We start from the raw sequence: 18,249 nt of genomic DNA, 5'->3' as shown, positions 1-18,249 counted from the left end.
AAGCAGCACGTACCTCGTGTGTGCCAGGCTGTCCCTGCTCCCTGGCCGGTGCTCTCCTGAGCCCTGCAGCGAGGACAGTCCCTGTGCCAGTGCCCCCCGAGCCCCCCGGGGCAGGGTCTCACTTTGGGAGCCAGGAGCTGCAGGATGGGACCCTGTGGGGGACCCTGGCTACCTCAGCTCCCAGCAATCAACCGCAGGCTCTTGCAATGGAGACATCTTTAATTTTTAACAACATCAGAACCGCAAAAATCCCCCTGCGTCTGTGTGGGCAGTGCCGAGGGACGCTGTGCCATGGAGGGGGACATTCTGCCATGGAGGGGGACACAGCAGTGCCCCCGTGCCCCCCTGGCCTCACCAGGACCCAGCTCTGCCCCGGCTCCAGCTGCTGCCTGTGCCCAGGGCTGAGCAGCACACCTATCGCAGTTTAAATAGAATAAATACAGTGAAGAAAACAGTAAAATCTTCAATAGAGAGGCAAAAGGAAAGACAACAGCAGGTCCGGGGGTCCAACCAAACTCCACGTGGTCTCTGGATTAGTTACTGAGGAAGTTCTATGAGAGCACATTAAGTTCGCTGCTGGAGACTCTCTTACCGCTGTCCTTATATCGAAACCTCGTATTCTCGTGTTTCCTGCAAGCAAGAGAAAGCCAGTTGAGGGCAGCAGCTGCATTTCAGGATCATCTCCCCATTCCCAGGCAGCGAGAGAGATCCTGGGTGTGGTTTTGTTCCCAGGCGAGTGATGCCCTCGCAGCCAGGACGCCTCAGCCCCCCGTGCCTCCCAACGCACACGGATGGACTCGTGTCCCATTGCTCAGGGCTCCCGCAGAGCCTGGCTGGACTCATCCCGTGGCTGCCCAACCAGCCAAGCCCCTCAGCAGTGTCCCTAGGGACGACAGGCACAGCAGGACTCACCCCTGTCTCATAAATCGGGTTGTCAAACTCCGTTTCTACCGTGATCTGGCTGTAGGGGTGGGAGTACATGAGGGGCAGGCGGAGACTGGAGTAGTACCGACACCTGCGGGGAGAGGCGGGGTCACGGACTGATTCCAAAACCAGATCCCCCCACTCCAGCTCCTCCCAGCGCCCCGGCCACCCCAGAGCACTCCCAGCACTATGCCCGGGGCGTGTGGCTGCCGAGGGCGATGCCGAGCCAGCCCTGGCCGTGCCCCCCGCTCTGTGCCAGCCCCTGCAGCCCCACCTGGTGAGATAGATGTACGCTCCTCCCAGCAGCAGGGAGATGATCAGCACCGGGATGAAGATGGCCAAGGCCATATTTCCTCCCTCGAGCGACGTCTCTGCAGCAGCTTCTGCTACTGAAAGGACAAGATCTATTATGTTGGCATTTGCAGGCACCGTGTGATCCCCTCGCTGCCTCTCCCCCTCCTCCCAGGCTCCACCAGCATCCTGCACATCCAGGAAATGCACGTCACTCACCTTCGAGAGCATGTTCAAAGCTGTCTTGGTTCACTGGAAGAGAGATGGAGAGTTACTGGTCTGTAGCTGGGTTTGACTGGGTGCTGGCAGCTGTTGCTTACTGGGAAACCCAAACCTGGGATCCCCTGCCCCATTTGGTCCCCAAACCACGCTGTGAACTCCCAGTTTTTAATAAGCTCTTGGTGTCTGTAAGCATGTGGCCAGGACCGAGCAGGCTAGGCTGAGCAGAGCCCAGATCCAGAGAAGCTCCAGCTCTCAGCTGAGTTCAGCTCCCAGTCAGGGCTACAGCCAGACCAAGGTCCCTGGGCTGTCCCAGGTTGGGGACAGAGGTGTGTTGGCTGTCCCCTTGCCCCCCTCCTCTTCCCTGTTACCTTTGCAGATGGGCAGGGGGCCGCTCCAGTGGGATGGCTGGCCCAGGATGCATTTGATGGTCACCTCCCCCATGAGTTCAAAGCCTTCATAGCACATGAAGGTCAGGGACTCTCCTGGCAGGTAGAGGCGCTTATAAAGAATTTGGTACCCATTTTCTGGCAGCCCTGGGTTATCACAGGCCAGCGACTCCTCAGCTGAAAGGGAATGAAACACATCCAGGATAAGCCTGAGGGAGAGAATGAGCCTGGGGGCAGTGAGGAAGCACCCAAGCTCTCACCCCACTCTGCTTCCAGGTAGCCCAAGGATCTGCACCACCCCCCACAGCTGGGCAGGGTCCTGGCTGCAGGAAAGTGCTACCCAGAACCCCCAGAGAGGAGCTGGACTGCAGGGGAGCAGGAGAGACCACCCAGACTTACAGACGCAGTGCGGGAGCCGCGATGTCCAGATGGGGGTCCCGGTCTCGCGGCTGTAGCAGGTGAGCAGGGAGCTGCCCTCCAGCACGAAGCCGGGGTTGCAGGTGTACTGGATGGTGGTTCCCACCAGCAGCACCGGGTCCGAGATGAGGCGGGTGGAGTGCTCCACCTCCCCCGGGTCTGTGCAGTACATAACTGGGGAGAGAGGATGGCTGAGGGGAGCCCCTTGGAGCTGGGGGCCCTTGGAGCTGAGGCTCCTTGGAGCCAGGAGCCCCTTGGAGCTGGGGGCCCTTGGAGCTGGGAGCCCCTTGGAGCTGAGGCCCCTCAGAGCTGGGAGCCCCTCAGAGCGGGACTAGTGCCATTACAGGGAGTGGGACGGGGACAGCAGCACCTTCCTGTGGGGCACTTACTCTTTTCACAGAAGGGGGGGTCGCTGCTCCAGCTGAGGTCCCACTGGCAGGTGAGGGTGTCACTGCCCACGATGTCATAGCCCGGGTCACACTGGTAGGTGATCTTGGCCCCTCTCACCAGCTCTGTGTGTGACGTGGTCTTCCAGCCGTTCTGGATCTCGGGCAGGTCAGAGCAGGAGTCGTTGCGGGACACCTCTGCAGCCAAGAGGGATTCTGGCTGTCACCCACCGAGCAGGACCCATGGCACAGCCCTCCCCAGAGCCACCTCAGCTGGACACATGGCTCTTCCCAAGGGTGTGTCCCTCCCCACAGCTCTCCAAATGGCACAGCTGGTCTGTGAACAGCATGCCCTGGGCACAGGGAAAGGGCAGCAGTGGGGGACAGGGGCTCTTTGAAGCCTCCCCGGCCCTGACCCTACAGGGCTGGTGAAAATGTCTGTGCTGGGGTCAGGATAACCTGGGAACACCAGGCTCAGCTCCAGCTGTGGGTGCAGGAGAGGTGCCAGTGCCACGGTCAGAGCACAGCTGGTTTGCTCAGGGGAGGATTTGTTCCCTGCTTCCCCCAGGCTGGTTTGCTCAGGTGAGGGGTTGTGCCCTGCCCTCCCCAGCCCCGTGTCCTGCAGAGCACCGAGGAGGGCCCTGCAGCCTCCCAGGTGCTCTGCATTGCAGCTCGCTCTGTTTGTCCTAGCCAGGGCTGTCAGCAGTGCAAGGAAAACATGCCTGGAAGGAGTCTGGCATGGGAAGCAGGGTGGGGGAGAGGCAGCCATGGGGATGGAATGCCTCTCTCAGTCCTTGTCCCTGCCGTGGGCACCCACAGCCCCAGCCTGGCAGGCACAGCTGCCCTGAAGGACCATGGAACAGATGTGTGCAGGAGCTGCTCTGGAGCACAGAGATGGGAACATCCATCTCAGGGGCCCACCCAGGGACTGGCTGCAGTGACCACCCCTGCCTGACAGGGTGTCCGTGGGGATCCCGCATCCCTGTTTCCAGCAATTTCTTTCCCTCTGGGCCAGACCAGGGCTAGCAGGGACCAAACCCACCTTGCTGCCAGCCTGAAGGAGGGGACACATACAGGGAGACCCCAGAAGTGACTGACCCAGAGACCTGCAGCTGGGCTGGGGGTTCTGCAGGAGGTTCAGGGTGGGATGAGAAGGGGGTGCTGGTGCCACAGTGACACTCCCTGCTTCCAGACCCTGCACCTGGGCAGTCTGGGCTGGCTGCGTGTCACGTCCTCGCACCAGCACCCTGCTCCCCGTACCTATATAGTTCATGATGAATCCTTGCCCCTTGCCAAAGATCAGCCCAGCAGGGTCCGAGTGGAACTGGATGGTGAGGTCGGGGCTGGAGGAGTAGAGCTTCTGGGGGCCGCTGCTGCCAACGTACTGCCCCAGGATGCGGGAGGAGAGCTCGTCCCCATCGTAGATGGTGAGGATGTCGCTGTTGGTGATGTTCAGGCTGAGAGGAGAGTTTGGTTAAAGAGCTGCGTGTGCCGGGAGCCCAGGCAGGACACAGCAGTGTCCCCTCAAGGGGCAGCCAGGTGACCTCCCTCTGGGTCACCTCCCTCCGGGGGGTTCGAGGCCGGGCGGTGCCGGCGGCTCCCGGCACCCCGCGCTTGGAAGTGCCGGTCTCGGCGGAGCCGCGCTTGTCCCCGCGGCCACCAGAGCGCAGTGGCGGCCCGCGGATGGCGGGGATGGCCGGGGACACCGGGCAGGGATGGCTGCAGCCTCCGTCCACCTCGGGAATGCGGCTGCCCTGGAGCCGAAGGGGATGGAGGGGCTCGCTGCTCTCCCCCCAACTCCAAGGCCAAGGGCAGGGGATGGAGGCACACGCCAGGGGACACACAGCTCTGGTGTCGGGAGGGTTCTCTGGGTGCCCGGGGCTGGCAGCGTGGGTGAACCATCACATCGACCCCAAGGGTGGGCAGTGACACCCCTTCCCCGCTCGCTGTCCTGCCGTGTCCACGCCCCAGCAAGGCTCCCCAGGGCTGGCAGCACAGCCGGCACCAGGGCCCTGCTGCCGGGTGGCACAGGAAGGACTGGGGCAGGGACAACCCTCCTCCCCTTCCCTGGGAGAGGAGAGCGCCAGGATGCTCCCAGCCACACAGGAGATGCCTGAGCTGATCTCCAAACGTTTTATTAGGGATGTTCTTGGAGGGAGCCCAGCTAATCCCCATGGCAAGCTGACATTTGTAGTAAATCTCTGCTTTCTGTCAAACACGATTTTCTCAGTGACATTTATGCCTGATGACTTCAAATCACTTGGCCTCCAGTTCTGCTCAGCCCCAGCACCCACAGAGCTGGGAGAGGTGTGCTGGGAGCTCCGACTTGGGATTTTATGGGGAGCTTTAAAATCTTTATGACTCTAAGCCTCTACTTGAAACACGTCCTCCTCTTGAAAACCCAAAATAGCATCAAAGGAGGCTCCCGCTGCAGCAGCAGCATTACCATGCCAAGAACTCTCAGCCTGGCATTGGATCCCATTCCCCTCTGACCCCAGCACATTCAGCCTGGGCTTGCTGAGTGGCTCCGCTCCCTTAGTGCCTGTATTTCACATTCAGCCCAAAGACTGAGCTGTTTCCATCCCATGGATGCCTCCAGGCTCTCCTAACCCCATGTGACTCAGTTCCTGACGTGCTGGTTGTCACCCCAGTAGCACATGGCCATGTGCTGCTGTGGCACTGCTCCCTGTGGAGAATTCCAAAGCCATTGGAGCAGCAATTCACTGCTGCTGTAATGGTGCTTTGAACTCAGAGAGCACCACTCAGTCCTGCCCAGGGTACCAAGTGCATCAAAGGGGATTATGGAAGCTCTGAGGGGGAGAACAGGGCATGGCAAGGCTCTTCCCTGTGAGGGTGGTGAGTGCCTAGCACGGGTTGCCCAGAGAAGCTGTGGCTGCCCCATCATTGGAAGTGTCCAAGGCCAGGTTGGAAGGGGCTTGGAAGAACCTGGGATAGTGGAAGGTGTCCCTGCCCATGAGATCAGCTCTAAGGTCTCTCCCACCCAAACTCTTCTGGGATTCTGTGATTCCACGGTGGATGCAAGGGGAGCAGGATACTGCAGCAAAATGAGCACTGCTGGGGCAGAGACAGACACTGAGCTCCTGGGCTACTCACAGCTGGATGTCCAGGAAGAGCCGCTTCTCCTCGCCCACATGGATCCTCCAGATGCAATCCTCCCCCTCCGTGTAGGGCTCCGGCCAGTTGGGGGACAGGATCACCCCGGCCACGGCAGTCAGCTCCCCTCCACACGTGGCTGTGGGGACAAGGGGTAGGCAGGGCCCAGCGGGGAGCCAGGGGTGTCACCCCACACCCAGCAGCGCCCACGGGCAGGACTGACCTCGGCACAGCGGCTCCGTGTCGTTCCAGTAGGGGTCCCTCATGTTGATGCACTCGATGACGGCAGGGCCCTGCTCCAGGGAGTGCCCGGGGTCACAGGTGAACTCCACGGTGGTGCCCAGGTTGTAGGTGGGGTCGGAGGTGGTGAAGTTCCCGTTCTGGATGTAGGGCTCGTAGCAGTGGCCCCGCTCAAAGGCTGGAAGAGATCCCTGTTAGCTGTAGGGACACGGAGCTTCTCCCTTCTCACTGAGCTTCCCCAGGCCCTGCTGGTGTCCCCATGAGAACCTGACCCCTGCATCCCCACCTGCGTGGATGGACTCTTCCACGGAGTGTTTCACAGGCAATTAGGATTTGCAACAATTTATCTGTTCTGAGCCATGCAGGCTTAACCAAACCCCACTCCCATGGTGGTTCAGCACTAGGGATGTGCTCAGGGCACTGCCAGGCACAGTGTTTGCCAAGCTGGGGATGCCAAGCCATCCACCCTGGGATTGCTCAGGGCACAGGGATCCCGTGGGAACAATCCTGCAGTAGGACCCACTTAAATGACAACAGGAGCTACAGAGGGGCACCAGGCCTGCCCGTGCTGGGGACAGCCAGCACCCTTCCTGCAGCCACGTGTCTGTAGCTGCCCCAGGGGCTGGGTGTCCTGGCTGAGCCGTCGGGTCCCAGCACGGGGACACAGCACCTTCGAAGCGGATGTTGAAGGCGGTGGCGGCCGCGGGCTCCTCGGCGAGGAAGTCGATCCTGATGGAGGAGCCGTCGCTGATGACGCCCTCGAAGGGGACGCTGTCGGCGCGCAGGGAGTCGTAGAGCACGGCCGAGCGGTTGGTGTCCCCGCTGTACACCACCATCCTGCGGGGACACGGGACATGGCACACGGGACAGCGCCCCTGAGTCCCACCCGGACACAAGGGGGGTGAGGAGGAGCAGCTGGGACAAGCTGGGAGCATCCAGGTTTTGGTATATTCCGGGGTTTTCTCTCCAAGATAGATATGGAGGGGCTGGAGCGTGTCCAGGAAAGGGAATGGAGCTGAGGAAGGGGCTGGAGCACCAGGAGTGGCTGAGAAATCTGGGAAAGGGGCTCAACCTGGAGAAAAGGAGTCTCGGGGGACCTTCTGGCTCTGTACAACTCCCTGACAGGAGGGGACAGCCTGGGGGGGTCAGACTCTGCTCCCAGGGAACAGGGACAGGAAGAGAGGAAATGGCTTGTGTCAGGGAAGGTTTAGACTGGATATCAGGGAAAATTTCTTTCCCAAAAGGGCTGACAAGCATTGAAACAGGCAGCCAGGGTTAGTGGTGGAGTTCCCATTTCTGGAGTGGTTTAACAGCCGTGTAAATGTGGAGACATGGTTTAGTGGTGGCCTTGGCAGTGCTGGGGAACAGTTGAACTCAATGATCTCAGAGGGCTTTCCCAACCCAAATAATTCCATTTTTCTATATTTAGTGCCAAGCAAAAGGCCCTGCTCCTCACCCTGTGCAGAATAAGCCCCCTGGAACCCCCTGGGATCTCTCTGCAGTCCCAGGGCTGTGAAGAAACAGCTCCTGGAGCCTCACCTGTCCTTCTCGGTCAGCAGGAGCTTCTCAAAGTGCAGGTGCAGCTTCTGGCCCGGGGGGGCCCCGATGGCCCACACGCAGTACATGCTGCCAGACTGGTTCCCGCTGTAGCTGGGGGACAGCACACGGCCGATGGTGGCATTGTGGACTGTCCCTCCACAGGGAGCTGCAACACAGAGCACAGCCCTGCTGGCACGGGCACAGTGGCATTTGTGCTCCCCTCTGCCCAGCTCTCCTCAGAGTGCCCAGCGCACAAACCTCTTGCCTGGCTCTGCTTTGCTCTGTCTGTACGTATTTATACTCATAAATGCATATTCATACTCACACACACACATAAAATCTTAATTTCCTTTCCCTTTGCTGCCTAACGAGGGTTCAGATTCTGCTGTCACTGCCTGACCACCTGAGGCACCTCAGGCCATACTCTGTGCAGGGCTGGGCATTGCTCCACACCCCACCAAGACCACATTCATCTCATGGGGCAAAGAAAGGGACTCATGTTTTCCTCGCTGGGACCCAGTTTCCCACCACGGGGCTGGGATGTGCAGGTACCTGAGCAGATGGGCTCGGGGCTGCTCCAGTGCGGCCGGGACGCGTTGATGCAGGTCAGCATGCGGGGGCCCTGCAGCTCGTAGCCCAGGTGACAGTGGAAGTGAGCGATGCCACCCGAGTGCAGATCCATCACTGTCACGTCTCCGAAGTCAGGTCTCCGTGGGAAGTTGCAGCTCAGCATAAACACTGGAACAGGCGCACATGGGGAGCTCAGGGCTCAGCTGCTCCCAGCCACCCCGTGGGGACATGCTGGATGTGCCCATGTGTCACACAGAGCAGCGGCAGAGCACCACCAACCCCCCACTGCCGCTGCTTCCCCACCTGTTACCGCTCCTGCCCAGACCCAGTTTCTATTTTAAAAATAATTTACTGGAACTCATTTATTTTTTAAAGCTCTGCAAGGTAAAAAATAGACTGGCAGAGTGTGTGCAGGAGGAGCTGCTGCACGGGGAAGGAAACGGGGCAAGGCGGGTGTGAGAGGCACAGCCAGCACCGGGGCTGGGGACATCGAGGCACACTGAACCTTCTACCCTGGGCACAACACCTCGACCCGCCCCAGCCCGTGCTCTGAGCATGGGCAGGCGGTGAAACAGGAGTGTGGCTGGTCTGTGGGGGCACAGCCCACTGTGCAGGGTTGGACCCTGCAGCCAAGTGGGACTGACCCCAAACCCCCCTAGCCACGTCAGGGTCACACCCACCCTGGTAGTGGAGCTGGAAGGTCCCCACCACGTCGTCCTGGAAGGTGCGGAAGTAGACGGAGATGGTGTTGGTGGGGCTGCGGATCACCTGGCCTTCCACCAGAAGGGTCTGGTTGGCCAAGACCACCAGGGCATCGCCATCCACGCCACGGATGGACAGCACCTCCCCGTCCGACAGGTTCACGCTCTTCACCTGCAAGGAGCAGAGACCTGTGAGCTGTGGGGGCAGAGCGGGGACCCCAGTGGTCACATCCCAGCCCATCACACCCACCCGCAGAGCATCGCACCAGCCCAGTGCTGCAACAAACCCAGGGCACTCCTCAGGGTTTGGTGCTCACCACCCACCCCGTGCACCAGGAAACCTCCCCAGGATCCCTCACCCCACTGGGGAACGCTTGGGGAGCCACACATCAAGTGCATCTAATGAGTAGTTCCAAAAGGCTTTAATTATTATTTGGAAATAGCTGAGCAGTAACCTCACATTTACATTTCACGTCCATTTAGCTTAATAAATGGGCTCATATTTCAGCAGAAAGATGCTCATCAGACCGTTTGTTTCCCTGAGTGTGCGAGGCCCGGGGCTCTATATTTAGCACCAGCCCAGCCGTGATTGGGAGCGCTCCCGACGATGTTGTGACTGCAGGGATTTGTGGCTGTTGTCACCGCCGTGCCCACCTCCCCCTGGCACACAGGGCTGGGATGTGCCCTACTCCAAGGACACTGCACGGAGCCACCCCCAGCCCTCAGCATCCTGAGCCTGCTCCTGAAGGAAGATCCCTGGAAAAGTTCATTCCTCGCTGCAAAGCTGGATTAACAGCCCTAGGCTGGTTCAGAGCATGCCTGGGTTCACCCCAGCCCATGTTTCAATCCAAGAGCAGCTGATTTTGCCTTATTTTTCCAGCTGGGTCCTGGCAGGGAAAAGCATTCTCTGGAGCATGGGCCACATGCAGCTCTGACCCCCAGCCTGCTCTGGGTCATTTCTTCTTTTCCAGATATTGTCCCAGAAAGTGCCCCCCAGCATGGCCAGCACACAGTGTGGCTGGTGGGATGGCACAGATCTGATTATTAATAAATGGGATGAATTAAGTGTTATTTGGGTGAATTATTTGGAGTCCAGGGATTCAAGTGGGCTCCATAGACACCAACAATTTCCCCCAGCTCCCACTGGGACAGAGCTTTGCTTCTCCAGCTGGGTCTGGATCCCTGCAAAGATTTTTCCAAGGTGTCTCTAACAGATTTTGTTCTGCAATCGCTTGAAGCCAAACCTGTTCCCCAGCTGGCTCCCTCCAGTGCTGGTGGCACCACGCACATGACACAGAGCCAAATCACTCTGAGAAATTGGGAAGGAGATTTGGGGGAGCAGCTGGAGCAGGCAGAGCTCTGCAGAAGGGAGGAAGCTGGGGAGCAGTGCTGGGTGTCATGGGACACACACACACTCAGTTCCACCGTCATCCTCCCCTCGGTGAAGCCAGGGGAGCAGGGTGTCACCACAAGTGCCATTCCCTGTGCCAGCATCAGGCTGGCATTCCCAGAGGAGCCTGGAGTAACCAGCAAGTGCAGACGCTGCCATGGCCCCGTGCCAGGGACCGTCAGCCCTGCGAGAGGGACCATATGTGCGAGCTCCTGCCAGGGGCTGGGAGCACAGGCTCTGACTTCAATCACAGCCTGCACCCACAGCAGCTCCTCCAGAGCCTTGGGAAGGCAGGAGGGATCCTCGAGTCAGCCTTCCAGCCTCGCTCACCCACTGGAAAAACCTCTTTAGGGAAATTCGATTTCCTGCCAAGAAGATTCAAGAATTTTAAAAATAAATATAATTTCACGAAGCATTCGGAGAGCTGGCTGCTCCCAGCTCCCAGGGCTGCCGTGGCACAGGCAGGGACACAGCTCTCCCTGAAATGCTGAGAAGGGGGCAGGGAGGGGCAGTGAGCTGAGCAGGGACCCTGAGCTCTCACACAGCCCAGGGCAGCTCCCAGCCTTTCCCGGGACCATGCCTGACATCCAGGCTTTGTGCTCACTCCTCCCCAAAGGCAGATTTCCCTGCAGTGAGTGAGGGTCTGGCTCCAAAGGAATTGAAGTGTCCCTGTGTCCTTCTGCATGGTTCACAGTGCCTGCAGGAGCAGTTTTGGGCAGGGCTGGAATGCTACAGGCATTCCTGCCACCACCAGGCTGTCGCACAGCCCCTGCAGGGAGAGTGACTGCCCTGCAGGTCCTGTCCCAGGGGCTTCTCTTTGCTCCTGCAGATGCCTTTAATGAGATCCCCAGGGTAAGAGGCAGCACCTCCCCGCTGCAGGAGCTGGGAATCAAATCCAAACCCCTCTTTGGGACCTCATACCCCACATCCCGGGTATTCCAGTCCCTTCCCTTTGGAATTCACCTCGGAGCCCCGAGGCCACGGTGCTGCAGCACAGGGCACTGCCAGCTGCAGATGAGGCCATGCTCCACCAGCACCGACCTGCTGTTGTGATTTAATTTGTCTGAAATGCTCCAAAGCATCAGCAAAGCAAAATGCAAAGCTTGTGGGGGTGGAGAGGCCAATTTTATGCTCCATTAAAACCTCAGCTCGCAACAGAGTGAGGTCAGGAGTGGTGTCACCTGATGGATTATGGACAGAGGCGAATTTCCAGCAGAGCAGCCTGCCTTTAGCACCCTGTGGATCTGAGGAGACAGTTTTGTGTCCAGTTCCTTTTCCACTGCCATGGAGAAGTGGCTGAGCTGCTCAGACTCTCCAGTGCTCAATCTGCACTACTGTTGCTCCCAGGGCAACCTCCCCACCAGGGCTGGCAGCCACTGTGGCCTGGTGGCCAGCCCCTGCCTGTGCCCACCAGGGGGACAGCAGGGACAACCCCGCTGGAACTCCAGCTGCTTTTAATGCACACTTTTAATTACACAAATTCAAAGCGAAGGCATTTAAATTGGATGCAAATGGTGACATGGAGAAACAAATGGTGTCAGGAAGAAAGGATTGCAGGCAGCATGGAGACCCTGGGCTGCTTTCACCTGGAGAGGGCTTGGAATGTGCAGAGGTCTCTGCCCTGCTTGCAGCCTCACCAGGGGCTGCTGATGGTGCAATGGTGCACCCCTGCTCTGATGGATGGGTGCTTGCTGGGCACCTGCACCAGCCAGAGAAGGAACCTGGGCTGCCCTCCTGGGCTTCCTGCACCCTCAGAGCCACCCAAACCCCTCCCAGCAAATGGGGGTGAAGAGGGCAAGGAGCTGGTGGCCCCATCCTACCAAATGCCTTTTTAACAACCTGCTGCCAGCGCCTCTTGGTTAAATTAATTGCGTGACATTTAAAGAGTTTGATCATCGCTGACATTCAGGATGTTCCAGCTCCCTCACCGAGTTCATTTATTACAAAGCCTCAGAAAAAAAAAAAAAAAATCTATTTTTTTCCCTGGAAAGGGCTATTTTATCAAGTGAAGGTGCCCAGGGCAGAGGTGCCCAAGGCTTGGCATCATGTGCTGCAGTGACCAGTGGGTCTGGCTGTGGGGACACCCCAAGGCACGGCTCACCTGGAGCTCGACGCCGTAGCCGGTGTAGACGGTGACGTTGTAGGTGCACTGCAGGTACCCGTGCAGGGGCAGCGGGGGGTAATCCGTGGAGTCGATGTAGCCCTCGGGGTCGTGGAAGCTCATGCTGCAGAGCACTGAGGGGACACACAGTGGGGTCACACCGAGGGCACTTCACTCCCACACCCCAAAACCCAGCACTGCAGTCCCTGCCCCACCAATGATCCCACGGAATTACAGAATCCCAGAGTGGTTTGGGTTGGAAGAGACACTAAAGCCCAATCCCTGCCATGGGCAGGGACACCTTCCGCTACCCCAGGTTGCTCTAAGGTCCATCCAACCTGGCCTTGGACACTTCCAGGGACCCAGGGGCAGCCAGAGCTCCTCTGGGCAACCTCTGCCAGAGCCTCCCCACCCTTACAGGGAAGAATTTCTTCCCAATATCCCATCTAACCCTGCTCTCTGGCAGTGGGAAGCCATTCCCCCTTTCCTGACACTCCAGGCCCTTGTCTAAATTCCCTCTCCAGCTCTCTTGAAGACTCTTTAGGAACTGGAAGGAGCTCTAAGCTCTTCCTGGAGCCTTCTCCCAGCTCTCCCAGCCAGGACAAGTGTTTCATCCCTCCAGTCATAAAGTGCATGAAGAGCAGATTTTAGGCAGCCCCCAAACCCGGGTGGTATCCTGATTTTGGGGGGCTGCCTAAACACAGGTGTGCTGTGCTCCCCAGCAGTGCCACAGCCCCGTGCCCGTGCTCAGCTCAGCTCACCTGGGGTGGGCTCCGTGGTGGTGACGGTGGTGGTGACGATGGTGGACGTGGTGGTTTCCTGGCTCTCCTCCGGCGCAGAGCTGTGCGCGTCCCTCTCCGCACCGTTTATTGGGATAATGGCAGCGCCAGTGGGAGCTGAGGTCGGAGCCTCTCCAGCATCCCCCGTGCTGTCAGGGAAGGGCTGGGGCAGGGCTGGGGGCAGGGTGGAAGGGGAGATCTGCAGCGTGGGGCGGCTGGTGGTGGCCTGCTCCACCCAGGGCAGCTCTGGGGGGCTCTGCTCCGTGTCCTCTGCTGGCACCCGCAGCCCTGGGGTGGCTGTGGGGAGCCTGGAGCTCCTTGGGCTGGCTGGGGAGGCAGTCCCAGGGGGACCTGCCAGGGTGGGCTTCAGCCTTGGGTGCTTCCTTCCCGTGTTTACTTGCTTTAGAGTCGGTGGCTTTTTCTTGACAGGGGAAGTTTGTTTGGCATCAGGTCTGGGGGCAGCAGTGGCCGTAGGCAGGAGCGGCGTGGTCTTCTCTGGGGCCGGCAGGAGGTTGAGGGCAGTGCCCTGCCCCAGCTCCCCAGCGCCAGGGTCTGAACCCACAGCATGCCCAAAATCCTCAGCTCCACCAGTCAAACCCGTGCCGTGCCCAATCTCTGCAGCTGCACCGCCCGTCTTCTCCAGGGATTCATCTGCAGCCGGAGGGTCCGGGCTGGCCGGCACCAGCACTGCCCCCGATCCGCTGTCTGCAAGAAACAGGGAAAAGTGGGACTTGGGCAAATCTGGACACGAAATTAGACATTTTGTGTGCTGCTGGTGTGAAATCAGCCCCCTGGGAAGCTGTGGGAACACCCACCACTTCCCAAAGAAGGAACGACCGGCCCCCACAGCACAACACACCCGCCTCGGCACAGCCCCCTCAGGCACCGCCGTGTTGGGCAAACTCAACCCAACATTTGTTGAGAACTGGGATGGGCAGGAAAGAGCCAGTTACCAAAGCCACCCTGCACCACTCTGGCCAGGGGGTAATTGCATAAATACAGATTTATCCCCCACCGTGGGGTGACCGGGCTGTGATCCATGGGCTGGAATTCCCCGTGAGCTCTGTGAGATGCTGCCAAGAGCTCCGAGCGCCCGAGAGTCAACGCTTTCCATGGAAACAACAGTTGCCAGGGAAAGCACTTAATGCACGGTACTTAAAGACCATAATTCCAGCCCCTTCATGTCCCCTGGAGCCTGTGGAATGCAGGGTCTCTGTCCCTCTGTAGGCACAGGGGGTCTGCAATCCCCCAGCCCCACTGCTGGCCTGGGGCTGCCCAGGCACTGACTGAGCCCTAGAGCAGCTCGAGCTGCTGTGACGTGCCCGTGGTGGCAGCCAGGACGTGTGGCCACCACAGCACCAGCTCTCCACGGGATGGAGCAGCAGTCAGGGTTTCCTTCCCAAGCAGACTCCAGGTAAACCTCGGCTCACGTTGGTAGTGCAGGTGCTTTAAACAAAAGCACAGCTCTTGGGTTGCATTTAACTTGATGTTTTCTGTTTCAAATTCTGCTAATTGAGGTAGGATTAGAAATGAAAGGGGGGGGGGGGGAAATGGAGCTTTTGTATTTGAATCCTGAAACACAGGGACACTGGGTGACACTGCCCAGGGGGCCCGAGGGAGGGCACAAGCAGCCTGTGCAGAGGGACTGAGCAACGCTGAAAACCGATTTTGCTCCATCTTCTGGAAAATAGAAGCAGTTTCTGGCAAGAACCAAAGATAAGGAACACAACAGGGAAAGGCAAAAGCTGGTGATAATTAGCCTGAAGGATGGAGCTGCCAAAACTCTGGCAGTCCCTACACTGCTCCTGGGTCCAGGAGAGTCCTTGGACACTTTGCTGGTGCCTGGGCTGGTCCTTTGCCCCTGGGACAGAGCTGTGCCTGCCCCAAGCCACTTCACCCTGTGCCACCACCCTGCTGCAGCCACCAGCGAACCTGTCCCGGCCCCAGGCCTTTGCCACAAGTTAAAGCATTAATTCCTTAATCAGCAAGTGGTTCAGCAAATCCATCACCGATTCCCGAGCACATTAGGAGACATTTCACACACATCATCTGCAACCATCAGCTTGTGTCAGCTCTGAATAATCTCCCCGCAGGAAGGCTGGTGCCTCAGTATCCCCAGACTTCTGGAGGAGCAGACCAGGAGCTTCCACACCCTCTGCTTGTTTCTCAGTGCCTCTGCTTCCCTCTCCATCCCACCCTGGGCTGATCTCAGCCTCCATGGGCACCCTGCCATGGGCTGATGGAGGGGAATGTCCCCAAGGCCATGCCAGTGGCAGATCTCCTTCCCTGAGAAGTTTTGCAGGGCTCTCCAAGGCTCTTCTCTTCCTGTCCCACCCCAAGCCCGGGAGGAGCAGTCGGTGGTTGCTCTCCCATGGCCCAGGTGACAGTTTTAGGGCTCTGCAGCAAAAGGTTTTGTCCATGATGGGAGAAGATGGGGATCTCAGACAGAGGGGAGGAAGCACTGCCCTGGGAGCGGGGGGGGCTCGCTGGCTGGTAGGACACAGTGGCACATTCTGGGATATTCTGGGACATTCTGGGACACTGGATCACAGCAGGACAGCCAAGAATCCCGAGTTCTTAAAGCTGACGCGTTCCCAAAAACACCAACCCTGGATCCCGGGGTTATTTGTCATACGAACCCTAATTCCTAATGGATTGTGCCTTTAAACCATATTTTATGCTTTTGGAAAGCTGTCTAATTCCTTATTAGATCCTTTGCCAGGATGCATTTACTCGATTCTGTCCTTAACAAAGCATGAAATAAAACACTCTGTAAAGCGACTCCTTAATGAGACACTAAACACGCTGCACTTTGTAAAGGGCAAATGCATTCCAGGGCGGCGGAGAGGGCGGAACACAGCCGGGCTGGAGCAGGGGAGGGGCAGGCACGGGGCATCCGGGATCAATAAGGGCTTATTCCACATTATCAGAAAGAGAACTGATTGTCGATCTCAGCTCCTGATTGATCGCCACCCCCAAAGCTGTGCTCCAGCAGCTCCCTGGGCTGCCAGGCCCTGCTCCTTCCCCATGGGCCTCGGTGCTGCCCCACAGCCCCCACAGCACCCACAGACCCCATAGCACCCACAGCCCCCACAGCACCCAGAGCCCCTACAGCACCCACAGCACCCACAGTACCCACAGCACCCACAGCACCCACAGACCCCACAGCACCCAGAGCCCCCACAGCACCCAGAGCCCCCACAGCACCCAGAGCCCCTACAGCACCCACAGCACCCACAGTACCCACAGCACCCACAGGCCCCACAGCACCCACAGCACCCACAGCACCCACAGTACCCACAGCACCCACAGGCCCCACAGCACCCAGAGCCCCCACAGCCCCTACAGCACCCACAGCACCCACAGTACCCACAGCACCCACAGGCCCCACAGCACCCACAGGCCCTACAGCCCCTACAGACCCCACAGCCCCTACAGCACCCACAGACCCCACAGCACCCACAGCCTCCACAGCCCCTACAGCACCCACAGCACCCACAGTACCCACAGCACCTACAGCCCCCACAGCCCCTACAGCACCCACAGCCCCCACAGCACCCACAGCCTCCACAGACCCCACAGCCCCCACAGGCCCCACAGGCCCCACAGCCCCCACAGGCCCCACAGCCCCCACAGGCCCCACAGCACCCACAGACCCCACAGCACCACAGCACCCACAGCCACCACAGCACCCACAGCACCCACAGCACCCACAGGCCCCACAGCCCCCACAGGCCCTACAGCCCCTACAGGCCCCACAGGCCCCACAGGCCCTACAGTTCCTACAACCCCCACAACCCCCTGCCCACTCAGCCCCCTGCCCACCCATTCCTGCCTGGAGCCCATTTGGGAAGCAGAACTGATTATCCCCATCCTTAAGGAAGGATTGCAGTGGGTTTCCACGTTTGCAGGGCCAAGGTGGGATTTAGTGGGATCCTTTCCACACTGATCTGAATTCCAACAGCCATTCCACCACCCCCAAGGTCCATGGGGTGATCATGGCCACACAGGACCCTCCCCAGCTGCCAAAACCCATCCTGCTCTGCACAGGTGATCAATCTGGAGCTGCTGGAATAGCCATGGTCACGTTTGACTTCGATCTAACCTGGAGGAAATAAACACTATTGAGATGCACAAGGGATTTATCTTGTGCCTCGATCAGGACCTCTCTGAGGGCAGTTTGGCACTGGAAAGCCTTCTCCAAATCCATGGAAACCTCCTTGGTGGCCCTGCAGCCCTGGCTACCCCCGAGTGTGGCACGGGGGGCTCTGTGCTCTGCACAGCAGCTGCTCCTGCAGGCTGGGCCAGGCTGGGCCAGGACAGTTTGGAGCACAAAGTGACCTTAACACAGAAGGACAGCTCGTCTCCAGGACTATTCTGGGCCGTGCCTGGGTGTGTGCAAACACTGCAGGAAGCTGCACTCCAGGGAGGATGTCTCCAACCAGCCTCAGCCCCCACATGTTATACTTAGCCAAGGCGGAAGCGCCGGTGCCGAGCCTGGGCTGTGTGTGGGAGCTGGCAGCAGGGCACAGCCCCATCCCAGGGCTGGGGTGGTGGCACCAGCCTCTGGAGAGGCAGCAGAACAGGAGGGGTGGCAGGGAAGCAGCTCCCAGAGCATCTCCTCTCGCCCAGACACGGCACTGGGTGTTGGCAGGGCACCAAGCACCCGCCCACCCGAGCAGCAACAGATCAGAGGCACCAAAATCCTTCTCCTCGGCCCCAAAGCTTCGTCCCCATGCGAGAGGGTCCCCAAAATTCTCCTCCCCGGCCCCAAAGCTTCATCCCCATGCGAGAGGGTGCCCGGGGCCCCCAGCCTGGCCCGTGTCCCGTGGGCAGCCGTGGCCAGCAGGCAGCTGCTGCTCCAGAGGTGCCGTGGCACCAGAACCTGATTGCCAAGATACCTCAGCCAGAGGGGTTTAGAGGAATTAGAGAGCTGCAAATGCCTGATAAAAGGATGCTGGAATAATCACAAAGGCCTCGTTTTGCTGCTGTGCTCCTGAAAGAGCCAAGGCGGGAGTAGCCCTATCACAGCTCCCGTTCCTAATGCCGATGGTATCGCCGTGAGCACTCGCTCCAGGGAGGGCAGCAGGATTGCTCCAGCTCAGGAATCACTGTCCAGAAGGGCTTAGGATCTGATTGTAGCAGAAATGAATAAAGCTGATCCAGGCACTATTAGTGGTGGTGTTCAG

The 18,249-nt window shown here is 59.1% G+C and overlaps 1 protein-coding gene across 2 annotated transcripts in view; it reads right to left on the bottom strand.

The window, feature by feature from the left end:
* Window positions 1–199: 199 nt before the first annotated feature.
* The window catches only part of SEZ6L (seizure related 6 homolog like), a 35,914-nt gene continuing 17,864 nt past the window's right edge, over window positions 200–18,249 (bottom strand). Inside the window, exons 2-17 of one of the 2 annotated variants that reach the window (XM_053993579.1) lie at window positions 13,043–13,765; window positions 12,282–12,415; window positions 8,770–8,962; window positions 8,072–8,257; window positions 7,520–7,685; window positions 6,651–6,817; window positions 5,964–6,158; window positions 5,741–5,879; window positions 3,887–4,083; window positions 2,630–2,824; window positions 2,223–2,414; window positions 1,806–2,000; window positions 1,435–1,467; window positions 1,199–1,313; window positions 913–1,015; window positions 200–630 (exon numbers count right to left, since the gene is read on the bottom strand). In XM_053993579.1, coding sequence (XP_053849554.1) covers window positions 601–630; window positions 913–1,015; window positions 1,199–1,313; window positions 1,435–1,467; window positions 1,806–2,000; window positions 2,223–2,414; window positions 2,630–2,824; window positions 3,887–4,083; window positions 5,741–5,879; window positions 5,964–6,158; window positions 6,651–6,817; window positions 7,520–7,685; window positions 8,072–8,257; window positions 8,770–8,962; window positions 12,282–12,415; window positions 13,043–13,765 — 2,963 coding nt within the window. In that variant the 3' untranslated portion in view covers window positions 200–600. The remainder of the gene's footprint in view (window positions 631–912; window positions 1,016–1,198; window positions 1,314–1,434; window positions 1,468–1,805; window positions 2,001–2,222; window positions 2,415–2,629; window positions 2,825–3,886; window positions 4,084–5,740; window positions 5,880–5,963; window positions 6,159–6,650; window positions 6,818–7,519; window positions 7,686–8,071; window positions 8,258–8,769; window positions 8,963–12,281; window positions 12,416–13,042; window positions 13,766–18,249) is intronic. The other variant, XM_053993580.1, reaches the window with a different exon arrangement.

Source organism: Vidua macroura, chromosome 18 (assembly GCF_024509145.1).
Source record: "Vidua macroura isolate BioBank_ID:100142 chromosome 18, ASM2450914v1, whole genome shotgun sequence".
Lineage (NCBI taxonomy): Eukaryota > Metazoa > Chordata > Aves > Passeriformes > Viduidae > Vidua > Vidua macroura.
This window is presented reverse-complemented; position numbering and strand designations above follow the sequence as displayed.